At 36.4% G+C, this 21,403-nt stretch overlaps 2 protein-coding genes across 2 annotated transcripts; both read left to right on the forward strand.

The window, feature by feature from the left end:
- The first annotated feature begins 1,041 nt into the window (after positions 1 to 1,041).
- Positions 1,042 to 6,192, forward strand: LOC131849883 (uncharacterized). The gene is made up of 2 exons (XM_059200024.1): positions 1,042 to 1,111; positions 5,947 to 6,192. Exons 1-2 carry the CDS (start codon positions 1,052 to 1,054, stop codon positions 6,190 to 6,192), a joined length of 306 nt encoding a protein of 101 aa, XP_059056007.1. The 5' UTR covers positions 1,042 to 1,051.
- A 9,898-nt stretch (positions 6,193 to 16,090) lies between these two features.
- LOC131849801 (pancreatic lipase-related protein 2-like) lies at positions 16,091 to 20,850 on the forward strand. Its single transcript, XM_059199921.1, has 4 exons — positions 16,091 to 16,391; positions 17,693 to 17,840; positions 18,777 to 18,917; positions 20,042 to 20,850. Exons 1-4 carry the CDS (start codon positions 16,277 to 16,279, stop codon positions 20,721 to 20,723), a joined length of 1,086 nt encoding a protein of 361 aa, XP_059055904.1. The 5' UTR covers positions 16,091 to 16,276; the 3' UTR covers positions 20,724 to 20,850.
- Positions 20,851 to 21,403: the final 553 nt, after the last annotated feature.

A 21,403-nucleotide genomic window follows, 5' to 3' on the forward strand; every position in this document is an offset into this window, starting at 1 on the left:
GTTTGTAATATTGATATAACTGTTTATTACTACATGCATGTGAATATAAATAGGGTATATACACCAAAATAATATTTTTTACAATTTTTATCTGTCTGTTTGTTCCGGTTAATCTCTGAAATGGCTGGACAGATTTTGGCGGGATTTTTTCAGCAGGTACCTGATGTAATAAGGAGTAACTTAGGCTAGTTTTATTTTAGAAAAATAAAGTTAAATTCCACGTGAACGAAGTCGCGGGAATAGCTAGTACAATAATAAAATTTAAAAGTAATGAAGGAGACAAAACGGTCTACAACTCAGTGAGGGCAGTGAGTCCACCCTCTCTGCTATTCTATTATAAGCCCTTACAGTAAATAATACAGTAAGAGATCTACGACAACGATAGCACATTAAATTCTAAACTACAACTAACAAAGTAAACATAAAAATTGACAATAACTTAACAAGATTATTATTTATACGTATAATTAGTAAAAATCACGGGATCTTACCACGTTTTATATTTATTTGCTGAGTTCCCGATATTTCGGTAGTGTTTCAACCACCATGATCACGGGTAAACTGATCTGATACCCTGTGGTAAGATCCCAACCGTCTGATGTTTTCTAATTATACGTATAAATAATGACCGCGTCAAGTTTAAAACAAGATTATTATTATTATTATTTTTCCAAAACTCTCATCTCTGGCCCTCTTAAGGAGTGTTGTTAGTCGTTTACCCCCGGCATATTTACTAGTAATTTGCTGGGGTTCGTAGGATGGGAGAGATTACCCGGCGTACAATGCGGGCAGAATTATTAGAGCATTATTTTTTATTTTATTTTTTCTTGTGTAATTAGTGTATGTAATCCCAACCGTCTGTGTTTTCCAGAGTGTGTGTATATATATACCGTTCACCGACATGATTCGAATGATTTCGGTGGACATCAATAAGTAATTTCTTTAATATTATTATTTATAACAAGGGACTGTCCCGTTCAAAACGGGACGTCTAGTCACATGATGTACGTACTACGGTACAGCCGGAGCACAGTATTACGACGCTATTTAAATGAAATGTTTATTTCCAATGCCACTCAGCCGAGTGACAGCGAGCGAGATGAATTTTTTGGTGAGTTCTCTAATTTCACTTTAAAAAACGCACTCAGAAAATATTTTAATAACTGACTAAGTCTAGGTAATTTGTACAAACGGACAGACTCGTCTGCGTGGACACCTCTCTCGCAACTACCTATATTTATAGAATAGAATAGAAAATCATTTATTCAAATAAACTTACATTGAAGCACTTTTGAATAGTCATCACATTTTTTTTAATCTGCCGCTCATTCGGAAAGCTGTCTCATCACAAGAAGAACGAGCAAGAAACTTGCGTGTTGCTCTTTTAAATAATTTTATTCTTACTTTACATTTTTAAGTGTGTGAATACAAAATACCAATTAGCACCAATTCAATTAAATACTCAAATAGTAAAAATATTGAATATATAACCAACTGGTTAAACAATATCTATATATACAAAAACTAGCAGTTCCCGCGACTTAGTTTGCGTGGAATTTAACTTTATATTTTCTAAAATGACAGAATTTTTAAAATAGAAGTAGTCTAAGTTACTCCTTGTTACATGTCAATAAAAGTCCCGTCAAAATCGGTCCAGCATATGTTCCGTCGTCCCTATGTATGCTTAAATCTTTAAAACTACGTAACGGGTTTAGAAGCTGTTTTTTTTATAGATAGAGTGATTTGAGAGGAAGGTTTCAGAGATTACCCGGAACAAACAGACAGACAGACAATCAAAATTAGTAAAAAATGTTATTTTTGTGTATGTATCGTATTTGTATGTATGCATGTAGTAAAAAACGGTTATTTCAATATTACAAACAGACATTCCATTTTATTTATATGTATAGATGTATAGATTACGTGTCACGTTGTTTGTCCGCGATGGACTCCTAAACTACTGAACCGATTGCAAATTTGATTCAACTTGTAAGATAGGATAGCTTACATCTCAATTTATAGTCGCAATATTATTTTATTCAAGAACCTTAGACACAGCGACGCGTGGCCGGCTGTGATGGTATTGTATAAAATTTATAAACGGTTCATTGATGTTGAGAAGAAATTGTATTAATTAATGTCCAAAGATCGTTTGTATTATTATGATTTAAATGTTACATTGTAATTGACTGAACATTGTCTCATCCGTCATACTTATGAACGGGGCTGCTGAACTAGTCTGTTCGAGTTTTATTTTTTTATTACTATTGCATTTCAAAAATACACGGTTATTTGAAAAGAATTTAAATGCAAACAATTCATTAGCTTTTATACTATATTTGATTCTAATCTAATTTTTTTTTATTTAATTTATATTATATTATAATTTAATTTAATTTATATTAGATTGTATTAATTAATATGTATACGCTTCTAACATTGTAATTGAAACATTGTATCAAGAATTCGGTTCGGTTCATACGTTAGTATGTACTCATTTAGTACATAATCATTATCTATACATCTACACATATAAATAAAATTGGAGTGTCTGTTTGTAATATTGTAATAACCGATTTTTACTACATGCATATGAATATAAATACAGTGCAAATCACAAAATAACATTTAAAAAAAATTGTCCGCCTGTCTGTCTGTTTGTTCCAGCTAACCTCTAAAACCTTCCTCTTGAATCACTCTATCTATTAAAAAAAACGCTTCAAAACCCGTTGCGTAGTTTTAAAGTTTTAAGCATACATAGGGACAGACAGCGACAGCGACTTTGTTTTATACTATGTATGAAGTATGTATTTACGAAAAAAATGTATCTATGTATTTATATCGGTTGTCTAGTACCCATAACACAAGCTCTGCTTACCGTGGGACTAGATGGCGCTGTGTTAATTGTCCAGGGTTATTTATTTATTTATATCAGTTGTCTAGTACCCATAATACAAGCTCTGCTTACCGTGGGACTAGATGGCGCTGTGTTAATTGTCCAGGGTTATTTATTTATTATTTATTCGTGTTCTACATTTCCCTGTCCACCGGCGATCTTGACCTACAAATATCGATATAAAAACGAAATAATTTGCATCAATTGTCTTAATTTAATCAGATGCAGCAGTCATTAACATTACCCATGTGTCGTGTACGACAAATGATTCCGATATGAATGTTACTCGTGCAATTTAACAGGTTCTGACCGTGGACGATCGGCTGTCGTTTTTTTTATTAGCCACGTGTTTTTATATATATATCAGTGTTGCTTTTGTTGTTATTGGTTAGTTTACACCGCTTTACGACCGAGTGTCGCGGGTTCGATTCCTCGCACGGCACAAACATTTGTATCCATGAGTATGATTGTTTGTATCGGTCTGGGTGTTTTCTATGTATAATATGTATGTATTTACAAAAAAAAATATCTATGTATATGTATCAGTTATCTAGTACCCATAACACAAGCTCTAGCTAGCTTAACTTGGGTCTAGATGGCGCTGTGTGAATTGTCCTGAGATTATTATTATTATTATTGTGTGCTTTTAACTACTAAGGTTTCTTACCGAGACTGTATATTTTATATTTATAAGGAGCTGTATCAGCGCGTAGAAAGCGCGTGGAATTTAACTTTATTTTTCTAAAATATAAGTAGCCTAAGTTACTCGTTATTACATCAGCTACCTGCCAATAAAATTCCCGTCATAATCGGTTGAGCCATTTCAGAGATTAGCCGGAACAAACAGACATACAAAAATTGACCAACTTCCCCGCAACCTGTGGTCCAAAGGACGAGTGACAGCTGTGTACCCTGGGAAGGACGGTAGGGTCCGAGTAGCTGACGTGCTGACTTCGACCGGACTATATAAACGACCAGCAACGAGGCTCGCCAGACTGTACCGCGACCGCACTTAGAGTATTGATTTCCAATACTGGAGGTGGGGATGTTGCGGCCTCCTTGACAGGACTGCTTGCTGGCCGGATATAAGACGTAACTAGGACAGACGAAAGAATTGACAAGACAGACTCGACAAGGAAAAAAGACGGACAATTACATATGTAGATATTTAAATAATTATATTTTACTTTGAAAACAAGCTCTTTTCTTTAATTACGACGACATCTCTCAACGGTCGGCCGACCAGTAGACCGTTCAATATTATTCTGGTGTACTCGTATGTACCGTATTTATATACATATGCATAGTGGTTTTTAAGTAGGTGAATAAAGGGGGGCGCTAAAAAATTATTTATTCTCAAAGTTGGCAGTAGACATATGTAATAAGTTTGCGAGTTCTTTGTTTCCCTGTTTGTAGTCGTAATATAGTTTCAATGAACTGCGTACCATCATTATAATATTGACCCGGAACATACACAACGGAACTCAGAAAATGTTCAACGGAATACAAACTAATATTATAAATATTAGAGTAGGTCGGTCTGTCTGTTTGTTAGATTTTGACAACAACGTTTGTGCGTACGTAGTACATACATACTTTTTTTGTATAATTACAAACATCTCATGCATAAAATAATAAGTTATTTAATGTTGCTCCCACCACCAACAATTACTTCGCTTAGTTAGTTAAACAATGGCCACAACTATGGGACTGTCTTTATTTCTTTATTAATACCAACATATCTTGTAAGTAGGATTCTTAGTGGCATGTTTTTATGTATGACTAGCTGTACCCGCGACTTCGTCCGCGTGGAATTTAATACTATTTTTCTAAAATAAAAGTAGCCTAAGTTACTCCCTATTACATTAGCTACCTGGCAAAAAAAGTCCCGGTAAAATCGCCTGTTTCAGAGATTAGCCGGAACAAACAGAACGACAGACAGACAGACATGAATTTTAAAAAGAGGTGTTTTGGTGTATGTTCCGTATTTATATTCATATGCATGCAGTAAAAAACGGTTCATTCAATATTACAAACAGACACTTCAATTTTATTTATATGTATAGATAATGTAATGGTGCACCCGCCTGCGCTAACGGTATACGCTGGCGGGGCACCAGTGCAGGATGATAAGATGAACATGAGGTCAGGTCAGTTAGCACATCGTGACAAAATCACAGGGAATTTATCGCGACAATTTCGAGGACCCGTGTGGAAGTCAAACTCTAATGGTCCATTTCTAATAATGGGATCTTCAGTCCATATTACTATGTAATAGTATGTAATATTATATTATCTGTGGTAATAGTATCTTATCTATTATATTACTAACAAACCCCTTACCCCCTTCTTCAACTTCTTCTCAACTGATTCCGAACCGACCCTTCTCAACCGATGGAGCTAACACATTTAATCTAAATATAACATGGCGGACAGAGTTTTTCTTATTACACTTTCATGATATCTAAGAAATAGAAATAATCTCTATTCAAATAAACTCATTACACGCACTTTTGAATAGTCATATTTTTATTCTACCACTCATTCAGAATGCAGACTCATCACAAGAAGAACGAGCGAGAAACTTGCGTGTTGCTCTTTTGAATAGATGTTTTTTTTATATAAATACACAATAACAAGCAAGAGGCATGCAATAATCAACATAGAATCCGCTACGCACTCATTATTAGTGTAATCAGATAATATTGTCAGTGCTATGGATTTTAAGTTTTTCTACAAAACCATTATCGTTAACGAACTCTTATCTTATATACAAAATTCTCGTGTCACAGTTTTCGTTCCCATACTCCTCCGAAACGGCTTGACCGATTCTCATGAAATTTTGTGAGCGTATTGTGTAGGTCTGAGAATCGGCTAACATCTATTTTTCATCCCCCTAAATGTTAGGGGTAGTCCGCCCCTAATTTTTATTTTTTATTTTAAGGCAAAACATCGTTTGCCGCGACAGCTAGTTATATATATAAATATTTTATAATAAATAGGTTTTATTACTGAAGTGTGTTATACCAACGAAATGATTTTATTTTCAGATTATTTTGTGCATCGTAGTGGCATGTTTTAATTTCAACTGGGCATATAACGGCAACTCGGGGCTGAGCGCGGAGCAGTCGTTCCTGGACAAGCTGCACGCGCCGTGGCTGAGACCGGACCGGCCCCCGCCGCCCGACCACCCCAGGAAGGGGGAATATATCTGTAAAGGGAAGATATGCAGGACCAGGCCCAAGGACACCTGCGAGGGCTGCCAACACGCGGCGCCTCTAGACTTTAAGAACTAGCTTTTAATTAAATATTTATTGAAACTTTTGTTTGTTTCATTAATTCCTAACGCCTTAGGTTTAGGTTTTTTAAGTGTGAGTGACAATCCAGACGACTGGTCGACTTTTCGACGTTGCTTATACATATATACCTATATAATAAGCCTCTTTCTAAGTCTCTAGTTATTGTTAACTATCGTGTGAGGCAACATTCATTGAAATGGTATAGTCAATAATCATGTTCCTTTATCTAAGATATTCAGAGTAACCTGAAACGAAACGGCAGAGGCCAGAACTTTTTTTTTTATTTCGGACTACTCTATTGCTGTTGGCCAGACGATTGGAGGCGAGTGCAGATGGCACTCCAAACCCGCGGAAGGACTTATGGAGCGGCTGAAGGCCAACTCCTTCCTGACGGATAATAAACAGACAGACAGACAGACAAAAATTGAAAAAATGTTATTTGTACACCAAAATAACATTTTTTCAATTTTTGTGTCTGGTTTTGTAACGTTATATTCATATGCATGTAGTAAAAAACAATTATTTCAATATTACAAACAGACACTCCAATTTTATTTATATGTTTTTTTTTCGGACTACTCTAATGCCGTTGGCCGCAGCTGGCCTTTACAGCTTCACCGGACGATAGGGGGCGAGTGCAGATGGCACTACAAACCAAAGGAAGGACTTATCCAGCGGCTGAAGGCCAACTCCTGCCTGATGGATACGACTTTAGTCTGAGGGCACCACTAGGGGTTCGAACCTCGGCTCAGGCCGTCGTAATATCGATCCCCGTTTGAATTGGAATTGATCGATCGGAGGGGCGCGGGTGTGGAGAGACCAGAGCTTAAATAATCTTTGTGACATTGACAAGTAGATTGATGGATGCATTGAACTGACGCAGCGGAAGTTTGGAGCGAAGAGGTTTGAAACGTTGAAGTGTTAATATTATTATAAAAACAAATAAGAGATAGGTCATTGTAAATATTGTAGGCATTGGGGGGGTTTATTAGTTGGGACTGGGAGGACACCACAAGTAGTGAAGGTGAGTGTTAATGCATTCTAAAAGGGCCCTTTAAACCTACACCCGTGTCACAAGTCACGGGCGCTACTTGGGGTTCTCTCCCTGAACCATCGGTGGTCGGTCTCAGGGCCTAAGCCTAGTAATATATATATACTATATATATATATATACTAGCTGTCCCGGCAAACGTTGTTTTGCCATATAAATTAATAATGCTATAAAAAAAAAGGGGTTGATGATAGAAGGGTGAAAATTTAGGATTGTATATATTTTTGTATGTTGTATCATAAAAAAATAGAAACTAAAAATTTTGTCTATATGATAAAAAAAATTTAGGGGTGGACCACCCCTAACATTTAGGGGGATGAAAAGTAGATGTTGGCCGATTCTCAGACCTACTCAATACGCTCACAAAATTTCTTGAGAATCGGTCAAGCCGTTTCGGAGGAGTATGGGAACGAAAACTGTGACACGAGAATGTTATATATAAGGTTATTATTAAACTTATTATTATATATATATATACTAGCTGTCCCAGCAAACAATGTTTTGCCTTAAAATAAAAAAAAAATTAGGGGTGGACTACCGCTAACATTTAGGGGGATGAAAAATAGATGTTAGCCGATTCTCAGACCTACTCATTACGCTCACAAAATTTCATGAGAATCGGTCAAGCCGTTTCGGAGGAGTATGGGAACGAAAACTGTGACACGAGAATTTTATGTATAAGATAGAGTCCGACAAAGTTTGTCTGTCCCACCTGCTGAAGTGTGTGATACTTCAGCAGGTGGGACGATTAGGACGAGCAGCTAACTATAGTATATAACTATCTATTATATAAATAAACTTCAGCTTTAGCTATTAAGTACATTACACAGTTTACATTACAGTACAAAGTTGCCTGGCAGACAGTTTTCTCTTCATTATATGTTTCTCATCAAATATGTGCAGTAATTAAAACGGTTGCAACATATTGTGAACGCAGTACAGATGATATCTGGGATCAAAGAGTAACTCATTCGTGTATGATACTGGGAACAAACTGTAATATGTATGTTATGAAATATCATAGCATAAAATAAAGTCGCTGTCGCTGTCTGTCCGTCCCTATGTATGCTTAAATCTTTAAACTACGCATCCGATTTTCAAGCGGTTTCTTTTAATAGATAGAGTGATTCAAGAGGAAGGTTTACATATATAATACATGTGCACCCGTGCGAAGCCAGGGCGAGTAGCTAGTCATTACAAAGTCGCTGTCTGTCCGTCCCTATGTATGCTTAAATCTTTAAACTATGCAACCGATTTTCAAGTGGTTTATTTTAATACATAGAGTTCTTTAAGAGGAAGGTTTATATATATAATACATGTGCACCCGTGCGAAGCCAGGGCGAGTAGCTAGTCATTACAAAGTTGCTGTCGCTGTCTGTCTGTCCCTATGTATGCTTAAATCTTTAAACTACGCAACGATTTTGTTGCGGTTTCTTTTAATAGATAGAGTGATTCAAGAGGAAGGTTTATATATATAATACATGTGCACCCGTGCGAAGCCAAAGCGAGTAGCTAGTCATTACAAAGTCGCTGTCGCTGTCTGTCCGTCCCTATGTATGCTTAAATCTTTAAACTACGCAACGATTTTGTTGCGGTTTCTTTTAATAGATAGAGTGATTCAAGAGGAAGGTTTATATATATAATACATGTGCACCCGTGCGAAGCCAAAGCGAGTAGCTAGTCATTACAAAGTCGCTGTCGCTGTCTGTCTGTCCCTATGTATGCTTAAATCTTTAAACTACGCAACGATTTTGTTGCGGTTTCTTTTAATAGATAGAGTGATTCAAGAGGAAGGTTATATGTATAATACATGTACACCCGTGCGAAGCCAGGGCGAGTAGTTAGTAATTTATAATACCAACCGTTACTCGCTTCTTAGACTGGATTTTTACGATAATTTTCATAAATAAACTACACTGAGTAACCTTCAACCTTGTAGGCAGACACACACTTTAGAATTTTTAATATTAGGTTGGATCAGTCTAAGAGGTCTTGAATCCTGAGATCAGTGGACTTTCTGAGACTACAAATTGTTTTAGTGCTGAGATTATTTTTACCAAAATCCCCGTACAATTCAAACAGAGATCTAAATTACGACCTGAGCCGAGGTTCGAACCCCTGGCGGTGCCAGACTGGCGTCGTATCCATCAGGCGGGAGTAGAATAGAATAGAATAGAAAATCATTTATTCAAATAAACTTACATTGAAGCACTTTTGAATAGTCATAACATTTTTTTTTTTTAATCTACCGCTCATTCGGAATGCTGTCTCATCACAAGAAGAACAAGCAAGAAACTTGTGTGTTGCTCTTTTAAATAATTTATTCTTACTTACAATTTAAGTTTAAGTGTGTGAATACAAACCACCGATTAGCACACATTCAATGAAATAATAAAATAGAAAAAAAAATTCAATATACAACAACTGGTTAAACAATTAATAAGAGAAAATAAGTCATAGTGATTAGAGCAGACCAGTCCACACAAGCAGCACCCGTTCACGAGTATGACGGATGAGCCAGCCACCACTGCGCTCGACCATATTTTAGAGAACCCAATGACCCGGCCCACCACGCCGCCACAAGTCTGGACATTTTAGTGAGCATGACTACTCAAAACACTAGACCACGTCATAGCTACTCACAATTGCCATCTGATGGTTATATTATTCACATTTCACATAAGAATGCATGCGGCAATCAATACAAAAACCGCTACGCTTTCATATTTCTAAAATAATTAAATCAAGAAAGCAATGAGATAAACAAATTATAACGTTGTATGCTAATAAACTAATTATTTACTTGATATGTTGTCGTCTATGAATTCCTCTATCCTGTAATAGGCTTTGTTACACAAAAATTGTTTAATATTAGATTTGAATTGCCTCTCTGTCAGATTTAGTGCAGATTCTGGCAGTTTATTATAAAATCTTACGCAATTACCATAGAATGAATTACTGACTTTGTGCAGACGGCATTGTAAAAATAGCTTATTTTTATTGAGTTATCCTTCAGCCGCTCCATAAGTCCTTCCTTTGGTTTGGAGTGCCAGCTGCACTCGCCCCCTATCGTTTGGGACAGGCTAGCTGCGGCCAACAGTATTGGAATACGAAAACGAGTAGTTCCAAAACTATGTTATAATAATATTGTAGGCAACTCTATATGTAATACATATTTTAAACATGTACATATATATATTTATATCAATAATGATTGTCAGTAAATGTTTTTCTTTCTTTCTATTTTTTTTAAATAAATACAAATTTGTAATTATTTCTGAATAAAATAAACTAATAAATTGTAGTCAAACGAAACATCTCGATGACGACTACTTTAATACTGTAAAGTATTACAAAAACCGCATAATAATCAGTTATGCGGTTCACCATTCATTTAGGAGGTACGATGCCACAGACAGACACAGATACACAGACAGGTGACCTCGGTGGTAAGCGGTTTAGACTTTGCTTCTGACGGTTGCAGGTTCAATTCCTTGCACGGCACAAACATTTGTATTCAGGAGTATGATTGTTAGTATCCGTCTGGGTGTTTTCTATGTATAATAATAATAATAATCTCAGGACAATTCACACAGCGCCATCTAGACCCAAGTTAAGCTAGCTAAAGCATGTTTTATGGGTACTAGATAACTGATACAAATACGTAGATATTTTTTTCGTAAATACATACATACATACATAGAAAACACTCAGACCGATACAAACTCATGAATACAAATGTTTGTGCCATGCGGGGAATGTAACCCGCGACCATCGGTCGTAAAGCGGTGTGCTAGACCGCTAGACCACTATAATATACTATTCTATGTATATTATGTATGTATTTAGTAAAAAAAAAATTGAGTTTATATCAGTTGTCTAGTATCTAGAACCAGAACCATCTAGACGTCATGAAGAGAGGTAATGATGTGAAACTGATTCTTCATTTTATATATTTAAATTCATCACGAATGCTGTTTCTTTTTTTCAAGTGACTCCACTGAAAATCAGCGCTGTAGTGACACGCTGCGGCCCCAGCTGAGTGGAGGCCTCATCAGCAGCGAATTATTAGTTTTTAAGTTTTCTTTTTTACTCTGGATTACTACTTTTATATGCTGAATAAATGATGATTATTATTATTACTAGCTGTACCGGAAAAGTTGTTTTGCCTTCAAATAAAAAAAAAATTAGGGGTGGACTACCCCTAACATTTAGGGGGATGAAAAATAGATGTGATGCCGATTCTCAGACCTACTCAATACGCTCACAAAATTTCATGAGAATCGGTCAAGCCGTTTCGGAGGAGTATGGGAACGAAAACTGTACAAAATACGAAATATACTGTAGCCTTCGCAAGTTCTAAACATGTTACTTGTCGGTTCCTATTTTAATATTAATAGTAACTAGCAATAGAAAGTAATAATTGGTATATGAGAACTGGCCAAGTTATACCTTAGGCTACAGTACATTATCCTAAGTTATAAGAAGAAATGATATTTTATATTGTTATAAATACATTTCAGGACAGACCATTGAACTTGGCACCCATTTAGATCTCATCTCTTTTGTCGTAGAAGTCTACAATCAAGGTAGGTATATATCATAATATTAAACTCGGCTATCATTTCACATTTATTGACGACCTCGGTGGTCCAGCGGTCTAGTACACCGCTTTACGACCGATGGTCGCGGGTTCGATTCCTCGCACGGCACAACATTTGTATTCATGAGTATGATTGTTTGTATCGGTCTGGGTGTTTTCTGTATATAATATGTATGTATTTACAAAAAAAAAAAAATATCTATGTATTTGTATCAGTTATCTAGTACCCATAACACAAGCTTTAGCTAGCTTAACTTGGGTCTAGATGGCGCTGTGTGAGTTGTCCTAAGATTATTATTGGATTATTATTATTATTTATGTTTTTGATGGGATTATATATATAAGGTTATTATTAAACTTGCATGCCCCCTGAATATGAGGCGAACATTTGTACTGTTGTTGTAAATGTTGAAGCAAATAAATATTCTATCTAATGATTATAATTAATATATACACCATAACAAAATCATATACATAATCGCGATCTGTTTTCTGTGCAGTCGTTCGGGCTGGTTGTTGCGCAAGTTAAGCAGGCAGAGGTTGTCTGTCTGTCTGTGTACGTAGTTGACACCACTCCCCTTGGACAGGAGCTGTGCGACCTCGGAGCGACCCTGCACTACTCAACATAGAGTATCTGTTCTGTACATTTAACTTAGACGTTATAATATTTACTTTAGTACTTATATTTTTGATAAACTTAAATATATTTGTAACCTTATAATAACTGTAAAGAGGAATTTAAACGCCCGTCCATCCGTCGCGGTCGGTCATTATGTTATGCTCGTATTTGAAAAACCACAGATGCTATATAAAATGTCAAGAGTCAGTAAACAAAATAAATAAATAACCCTGGACAATTAACACAGCGCCATCTAGTCCCACGGTAAGCAGAGCTTGTGTTATGGATACTAGACAACTGATATAAATAAATAAATAACCCTGGACAATTAACACAGCGCCATCTAGTCCCACGGTAAGCAGAGCTTGTGTTATGGGTACTAGACAACTGATATAAATAAATACATAAATAACCCTGAACAATTAACACAGCGCCATCTAGTCCCACGGTAAGCAGAGCTTGTGTTATGGGTACTAGACAACTGATATAAATAAATAAATAACCCTGGACAATTAACACAGCGCCATCTAGCCCCACGGTAAGCAGAGCTTGTGTTATGGGTACTAGACAACTGATATAAATAAATAAATAACCCTGGCCATTTAACACAGCGCCATCTAGTCTCTTCTAGTACAACAACTGATATAAATACATAGATACTTTTTTTTTGTAAATACATACATAATATACATAGAAAACACCCAGACCGATACCAACAATGATTGAGGAATCGTACCCGCGACCATCGTAAATACCATCCAGGTCGAATAAACAACACAACCCCATCTAGTCTTGGGACTTAAATATTAAGCTAAAACTTCAATAATAGTTGTATTCATGTAAACAAATATGCATGCACGGTGACCGAACCCACGACCGTAGAAGCTGTTTTACCGCGACACCACGAAGGTTGTCAACAGACCTGAATGAAGACACAACTTGTTCAGACATAAATAGCCAACAAATTAATACGCACGTCCTCATTTTAGTAATTGGTTGACAATTAAAGTTAATGAAGAAATGCACCGCGTACAAGGTTGTATTGCAATGAAGCTCTACCTGTTCACTAGTAATAAACCTGCAATGGAGACTCGATTTACTGGAATAATTTTATTAAGTAAGTTAAGTTAATAATGTCCTCATAAATTCCTGATGAACTTACCACGATGTGCTGACCTGACCTCATGTTCATCTTATCATCCTGCACTGGTGCCCCGCAGATGAAGATACAGTACGATGTATCTTCACAGGTGATACCTCACGAGGACGGAGACAGGTCTTATATTTAAAAAGACACGAATTCACGCATTACAGATATTTTATTCCCAAAGCATACCTGAAGTGTTCACAAACTTTCATTCTCTATTTCATATAATTTTTTTGTATTAAATATTATTTTTTTTCCTTACTAATATTATAAATGCGAAAGTAACTCAGACAGAGTTACTTTCGCATTTATAATAGTCTCGCTTTCACGTCAAAACTACTAAACCGATTTAAGTGAAATTTGGTACACAAATAGTTTAGACCCCGAGAAAGGACATAGGCTACTTTTGAATGGTAAAAAAGGGTTGTAAGAGGTTGAAAGTGGGGATGAAAGATTGTATGGAAGAATCGTTATTTTTGAAGCTAAAAGCTTGAAACTTATTTTTGAGGCTGTTAATTAAATATGACATTCAAAGTTAGTAAAAATATTACCCTTAAAAGGGTAAAATAAAATAGTGGTTGAAAGTTTTTACATCAAAATAACACATAGACTATAATTTAAAAAAGATATTATGTAAATTGGGTGAAATGTAGTGATAAGTGTGATACAGACGAAGTCGCGCGGGTCAACTAGTATTAAATATATATCAATACAGTCGTCATGGTACTTCAATATTTATTTATTTATGTTTCATTGCACAATTATAATGTACTGACTCACACACATTCAGACACACACACACAAACATGCACCTTACGATACGATATTGAAACCTTCAAGAAAAGAGCTTATTCCTTTTTAAAAGGCCGTCAACGTACTTGCAATTCCCCTGGTGTTGCGGGTGCTCATGGGCGCCGGTAATCACTTACCATCAGGTGAGCCGCATGCTCGTTTGTCCCGTGTTATAAAAAAAAACTTCGTCAGGTGCATGTCGGCGACGTGGATGATAGGCGGACGTTCATATTATTCACTAGCTAAACCCGCGGTTACACCCGCCTGAATTTTATAATCTACGTGTTCTTATAATAATAATAATTTTTGGAATAATATTAATAAAAAAGTATATCTTGTAGATTAGCCAACCCAAACACACACAATATACAAAGCACAGTCAATGAAAAACTAACAAAGTACACAGATCTAGCAATAGAATTAAAAAAACAATGGAAAGCACACACCATCCACATAGTACCCATAGTTTTGTCATCCACAGGAATTATACCAAAAAGTCTGAACAAACACGTAGACACGTTGCATATCCCCTCCTCTACAATAGACCTATTACAAAAAGCCGTCATACTAAACACATGCCGAATAGTCAGAAAATTTCTATCTTCATCACATAACTCATCCATGCTTGGCTAAGGCCCGCGTGTTTGAATATATTACCCCCGTAATAAGGGAGATATAATAAATATATATATATATATGTAATAATAGTAAACATTATTGGCCAATAAAACGTTATGATGTGACTAACCTGACAGTTTCTTCTTTAACTCAAAACGGGACATTTTGAATGAAATAAACAATTTTATTAAAGCTTAATTCAAAAAACGTTAGCTTAAAAGTTGAGTATTAGCGGATGAACAAAATTTTCTTTAATATATAGTACCTAGTGAAGCTTTTAAGTAACACTGAAACTTTTGACATGTTTTTTTTATATCCACCTTAACAAACAATAATAATCAACATCACAACCGGCCCGCTCGACTACAATTTTCGCGGAGTTTCCGAAAACGGGGCAATATTGCGTCCCAGAGCTAATTTTGATGTAATTATATAATATACTAACTTATCGCGACTTCGTTCGAATTTAACTTTATTTTTCTAAAGTAAAAGTAAGCTAAGTTACTCCTTATTACATCAGCTACCTACCAATAAAAGTTCCGTCAAAATCGGTTCAGCCATTTCAGAAATTAGCCCGAACAAACAGACAGACAGACAGACAAAAATTGTAAAAAAATATTTTTTTTTGGTGTATGTACCGTATTTAAATATTTATGCATGTAGTAAAAAACGGTATTTCAATATTACAAACAGACACTCCAATTTTAATTATATGTATATATTTTTATTGCCATAAAAAGGTAACAAACAGATGGAATTCTTGTCTCATTTGAAACATTGCGAAATATTTCGCCTGCAAAATTCATTGCTGAAGCTGTCACTGTACCAATGTCAACATAAGTAATATATGTGTTCGCACACAAAAACAAATGCCTAATAACATCTAATTTTATTTAATAGTTAAGTATGCATTACAAGGTCAGCTAAATTGTCCTGCGTTTTGTAATAAATACCATCTGAGATTCGCAACCAACCGGTGGACGGAGCGCTCGGATAGTGTAGGGCTCCACTCGGTCGTGTCCGGCTGTATGGGGACAGAGTCGCCGCGCTACACAGACACTTAAATAATTAACGAAGCGGCCGAGAATTAATTGAAATTAATTTGTATTTTATTATCTGTGGAAATTTTATTTTTTTACGACATATTTTTTTGGTCAAAGGAAATTGATACATACAGCTATAATAACAGTTCAAATAAAACTTTATAATATTAATTAGGTGTTTAATAATATATATTTTTTTTTTCTAATAATGTACAAATGGTCAGTGATACATACGTGGATTGTGATGGTGTGCCTCAGTGCAGGAGAGCATCCTAAGGAGAGCAGACCCGAGGAGGGATACCCGCGAGGACTCATGTCAGTTTGTATGTAGCTTAGAAATGTTTGTAGACATGTATGTACATTTATATATGTATATATATATACAAATAAGAACATTTAAGTGTCTGTTTTGTAATAGAAAATTAACAGCTTTTCAATACTACTACATTTGGAAATGAAAAAAATAGATCATATCATCTTGCTCATTTTTGAAACGACTAGACCGATTTTGACTGTAGTTTCAGCCGGAGACAGAGTATGTTATAGAAAGTAAATTATGACTTTTTTAAATAAATAAATAGTTTTTTTTTAAGATATATAAATTTAAGTAGGTACATAAAGATTTTGTTTTAATCATAGAGAACTACGTCGGCGAAATAAAACAACCATGAAGGTATTGTTCAGTATTCAATTTTTATACCGTCTTTGATTGTTCATACGAATTAGTTAAAGATGATTTTTTTTTTCTGAAAATAAAAATTTTCCGTTATGTTCAAAGAAATCGGAGTTGTGTAAAACATACGGACAAAATTTCATTAAGTTTATGTAGTTATTCCGAAAATTTTCAAAATACCCGTCCTGTTTTAAAAATTTCGTGTGGAGACGAGTTTTATTGTAACAGATTTTTATACAACGGTGCATAGTTTACGATGGCGGGGCACCAGTGATGAAATGAAGATGAGGTCAGGTCAGTTAGTGTACCGTGGCAAATTGACCAGAGTGACCAGGCACTTGTGACGATGGGTTCCAGGGGGACTGTGTGTACATTAATAACAATGTGTTAGTCCACATTACTAGGAGCCCCACATTCATATTGCCACCGTATGACTTAGATGACTAGCTGGTATATAAAAAAAAAAATTAGGGGTGGACTACCCCTAACATTTAGGGGGATGAAAAATAGATGTTGGCCGATTCTCAGACCTACTCAATACGCTCACAAAATTTCATGAAAATCGGTCAAGCCGTTTCGGAGGAGTATGGGAACGAAAACTGTGACACGAGAATTTTATATATAAGATAAAGGGATGGTGCACCCGCCTGCGCTACCGGTTTACGCTGTCGGGGCACCAGTGGAAGGTGATAAGATGAGCACGAGGTCAGGTCAGTTAGCACATCGTGACAAATTCACCAGGAATTTATCACGATGATTTCCAGGGGAACCGCGTGGAGGTCAACCTGACATGGTACATTGCTAGTAATAAGGTCATGACTCCACATCACTAACAATCCCCTGAACTCGTATGACTAGTGTTATGCACCTACCATTAAGTTTTTTTTTGTTATAGAGTATATTGATGTAGTAAAATAACGCCAAAAAAAATATATTCCCGTAACACTCCAGGCCCCGGGTCCAGTAAGACGGCGACCATCCCCCGCAGCCAGCTGAAGTACCTGCAGTTCGTGGTGCAGGGAGACGAGCGCTCGCGACACACATACACCTACTGGAGCGCAGCAGACATCGCCAACGACACCAGGGTACACCTCAACAGGTACACACCAACTGTATATTGGCTCGATAGCCACCTGTACTGCATACCTCGTGATACTTTTGTGTACATTTAGATTACAAGTACTCTTACAAAGCTTCTGGAATTAAATGGGATTTTTTTTTTCTATAAAATTCCGAGGTATATCTTAGTAAAATTAGAGGTTGAAAGGAAAGGGGGGAGGAGATGTTGATGTTCACCTATGACCACAGTGTATTCTATATTACCACAGGTAAGACAATATTACTTTGGGACTTGTGTTGCTTATAAAATGTCAACTCGCTGTTCTAGAAGAATCGTTATTTGCTCAACTGGAAAAAAAAATAGAATATAAGAATAATATAGTTGTATATTCTGTGCTATAAGGTGTCGTTTAGACGATTCAGACGATTGTCAGGGACCTGGAGCTAACAGTGGCAATCAAATTCACAACGTCATACAGCGCCACCTGTTGTTGAGTAGCTAGCAACGAAGCTTAATAAAACATGGAGTTGTAGTCTTGTACTTATAGTTTACACATTACAATTACAATAAACATTTACATAATTATTTTATGAATTATAATATACATAAATGATTGTCAATATACACGTTGTAATGGATCGGTGGACTGTATGTGTGTCTAAATGATGAAAACACGTATATAATATGATAGTAAAATTATTATGTTATCTGTGGAAAAATATATTTAAATATTGTTACGAACTGAAAGAACAATAGGAGAATAATACAATAAAGTGAAGTATATCAAATAACATGACATATGAAAAGAACTGCTCTAAAAATATAAATATAAAAATAATAACAGTATCAGAAGAGTTGGTAACATCATCATCGAAAGTTACGTCATTGTATGCACAATACAACGAATAAATAGATTAAAAAAAAAATGATTGAACATGTATTTGTTATCTGTTGAACGATTTATGCGTGTTACAGGCGGACGGTGGTGATACTGCTGGGCTACCTGGACAGCAGCCACTTCCCAATCTCAGCGATGTTGGCCAACGAGTACGAGGCGCTCGGCTACAACGTGATCATAGTCGACAACCAACGGTTCACCACCGTACATTACTATCTGTAAGTGACACTCAATATACATAATATTATACACAGACAATAAAATAATTAATTTCATGTTATTTACTTAATAATGCACCGCTCACTAATCTCTGTTTGCCGTATGGGCGACTGGCAGGAAATGCTTTATGGTGTTAAGTCCGCAGTATATGCACCTTTATTTTGTAATATACTATTTTAAATTTGATGAGGTCAATATTTATACATTATCATGGCGGTTGAAACACTGGCGAAATATCGGAAACTCAATAACTATGAAACGTGGTAAGATCCCGTGATCTTTACCAATTATAGGTATTTTTTTTTTGTATTTCAGCATTAAAGTATAATTTATATTATATATATATATGTATATAGAGTTAAGTTTACCCGTTATCATGGCGGTTGAAACACTGCCGAAATATCGGAAACTCAATAACTATGAAACGTGGTATCAACCTATGATCTTTACCAATTAATAAGTATTTTTTTTTATTTCAGCATTAAAGTATAATAATAAATAATATTAACTAAATCATAATTTAGAGACAATGTGAGTAAAGACGAACTTATAATTGGAAGAGATGTCTTCTAATCGACCATATGGTGGTATATTGTAGTAATGAGTGGGTAATAATTGAAGTGTACATTGATATATCATAGACACAATGTGTGTTAGACGCCCTTGAGGTGAATACATTGATAATAAATTATTTAACTCGTCCGAGAGATGTCGACCGTCTCGTCCCTACGACTCGTTCCGACCCCTACGAACGTTTGTTAAGTTTTGCACTCTAATGAATTTAAAATATAATATATATTTTGTGTTAAAAAAAAATTGAATCTTAATAAAAATAAAAATAGGCGGGGGAAAATGTTGAGGCACTTGATACGACACGACGAACTAATTAACAACATTATTAAAGGAAAAATAGATGGAAAGAGAGGAAGGGGAAGACAAAGACACAGCTATATCAAGTAAGTTAAAGAAAAAGTTGGAGTCGTGTCGTATCAACAGCTAAAAGGACTGATAGAAGATCGTGGAAGGTGGCGGGAGCTCCACCGACAACAGCACAGCTCTTAAATTATGAATGAATGAATAATAATAAAATGACTTAAAAACAAACAATTTTAATTTGTTTCAGGGCGTCGCGTCTGATGCGTCCGGTGGGCAAGCACGTCGCGGAGGTCCTAGTCAAGCTCACCGAGCGGGGCCTGCAGCCTGACAGACTAGAACTGCTCGGGTTCAGTCTCGGCGGACAGACCGTCAGCTACGTCGCCAAGAACTACCGCCATATGACCGGCAGGAACGTGTCCAAGATCACCGCCCTGGAGCCGTCGGGGCCGTGCTTCAGGCGGCTGGACGCCGACGACCGGCTGGCCGCCTCCGACGCCGACTTCGTGGAGGTGGTGCACACCAACGTGGACGGGTACGGCATGGCCGCCAGGATGGGACACGTCGACTTCTACGTCAACGGCGGCGAGTACCAGCCCTCGGACCTCAACATGTTTCCCTGCGTCGCCACTTGCAGCCACTTCCGCGTCCTGCCTATCTGGGTATCCGCCATGAAGAATCCTAAAGGTTTCATCGCAATCAAATGCGACAGCATCCAGCAGGCCAGAGACTGCGACTGCTACAACAACATTCATTTAGAACTGAACTTCTTGGGACCGAAAGTTAGAAGAAGTAATCAGGGGTTATTTTACGTCTCCACCAGTAAATCCTTCCCATTTTACTTGGGGCGGGACGGATTAAAAGCGGAATATGCTTCATGGAGAAGAATTACGGAAGTCAACGAAGGGAATGAGACGGAAGTGTATACCTGAGCAATATACAATGACCTATTGGTGTTCAAAGAAAATTAGGGCTTAAACGGTAAACATATAAAGTAGACGATATATAGAGATCACTATATAGAGTCAAATTAAGCGATGTGAACCTTCTTCATAGAATTGCTGGTAGTACTGTTATCTATTGAACTTTACAAATTAATCATTATTATAATAAATTAACAGTGAATTTATCTTTTATATAAACACCCTGCTCTACCCGCATGTCATCTATCGATATGTCCTATATCATCTTCCTACTCCACTGCTCTGTATATAAACAAATTAGGCGATGACCTAACAGTAGTTACTCATTCATCTCACATCCTTACCAAATTTATTGGCAATCAAACCTTGATATGTAACATTTGTATTAAAACACTAGCGTGCCTCGTGGAACCAGCTGTTATGAGGACAGCGACACAAGCGCACGAAGTAGGCACCTACGAAGTAGAGGTACGGTACACTTGTAAGGCGAGTTTACATCTGTGTATTGTTTATTTCTCTGTCCCATCGCTATCCATGCTTGCTAGATTGGAAACTGTTCATTCTGTTGTCCGTTTAATCCGGCTAATCTCTGAAATGGCTTGATCTATTCTGACGGGACTTTTATTACATTGCATTGCATGTAGCTGATTTAATAAGGAGTAACTTATGCTACTTTTATTTTAGAAAAA

The sequence above is a fragment of the Achroia grisella genome, unplaced genomic scaffold, assembly GCF_030625045.1.
Source record: "Achroia grisella isolate CSIRO2021 unplaced genomic scaffold, CSIRO_AGI_Agris_v1 utg660, whole genome shotgun sequence".
NCBI classification, from domain to species: Eukaryota; Metazoa; Arthropoda; class Insecta; order Lepidoptera; family Pyralidae; genus Achroia; species Achroia grisella.

Excerpts from the sequence above, each read along its gene's own strand:
- LOC131849801 (XM_059199921.1), top strand. The coding sequence starts at position 16,277 with ATGTACAAATGGTCAGTGATACATACGTGGATTGTGATGGTGTGCCTC. Across the intron at positions 16,392-17,692 it reads GCGAGGACTCATGTCAGTTT|GCCCCGGGTCCAGTAAGACG; the intron begins GTATGTAGCTTA and ends GTAACACTCCAG. Across the intron at positions 17,841-18,776 it reads ACCAGGGTACACCTCAACAG|GCGGACGGTGGTGATACTGC; the intron begins GTACACACCAAC and ends TGCGTGTTACAG.
- LOC131849883 (XM_059200024.1), top strand. The coding sequence starts at position 1,052 with ATGAAATGTTTATTTCCAATGCCACTCAGCCGAGTGACAGCGAGCGAG. Across the intron at positions 1,112-5,946 it reads CGAGCGAGATGAATTTTTTG|ATTATTTTGTGCATCGTAGT; the intron begins GTGAGTTCTCTA and ends TTTTATTTTCAG.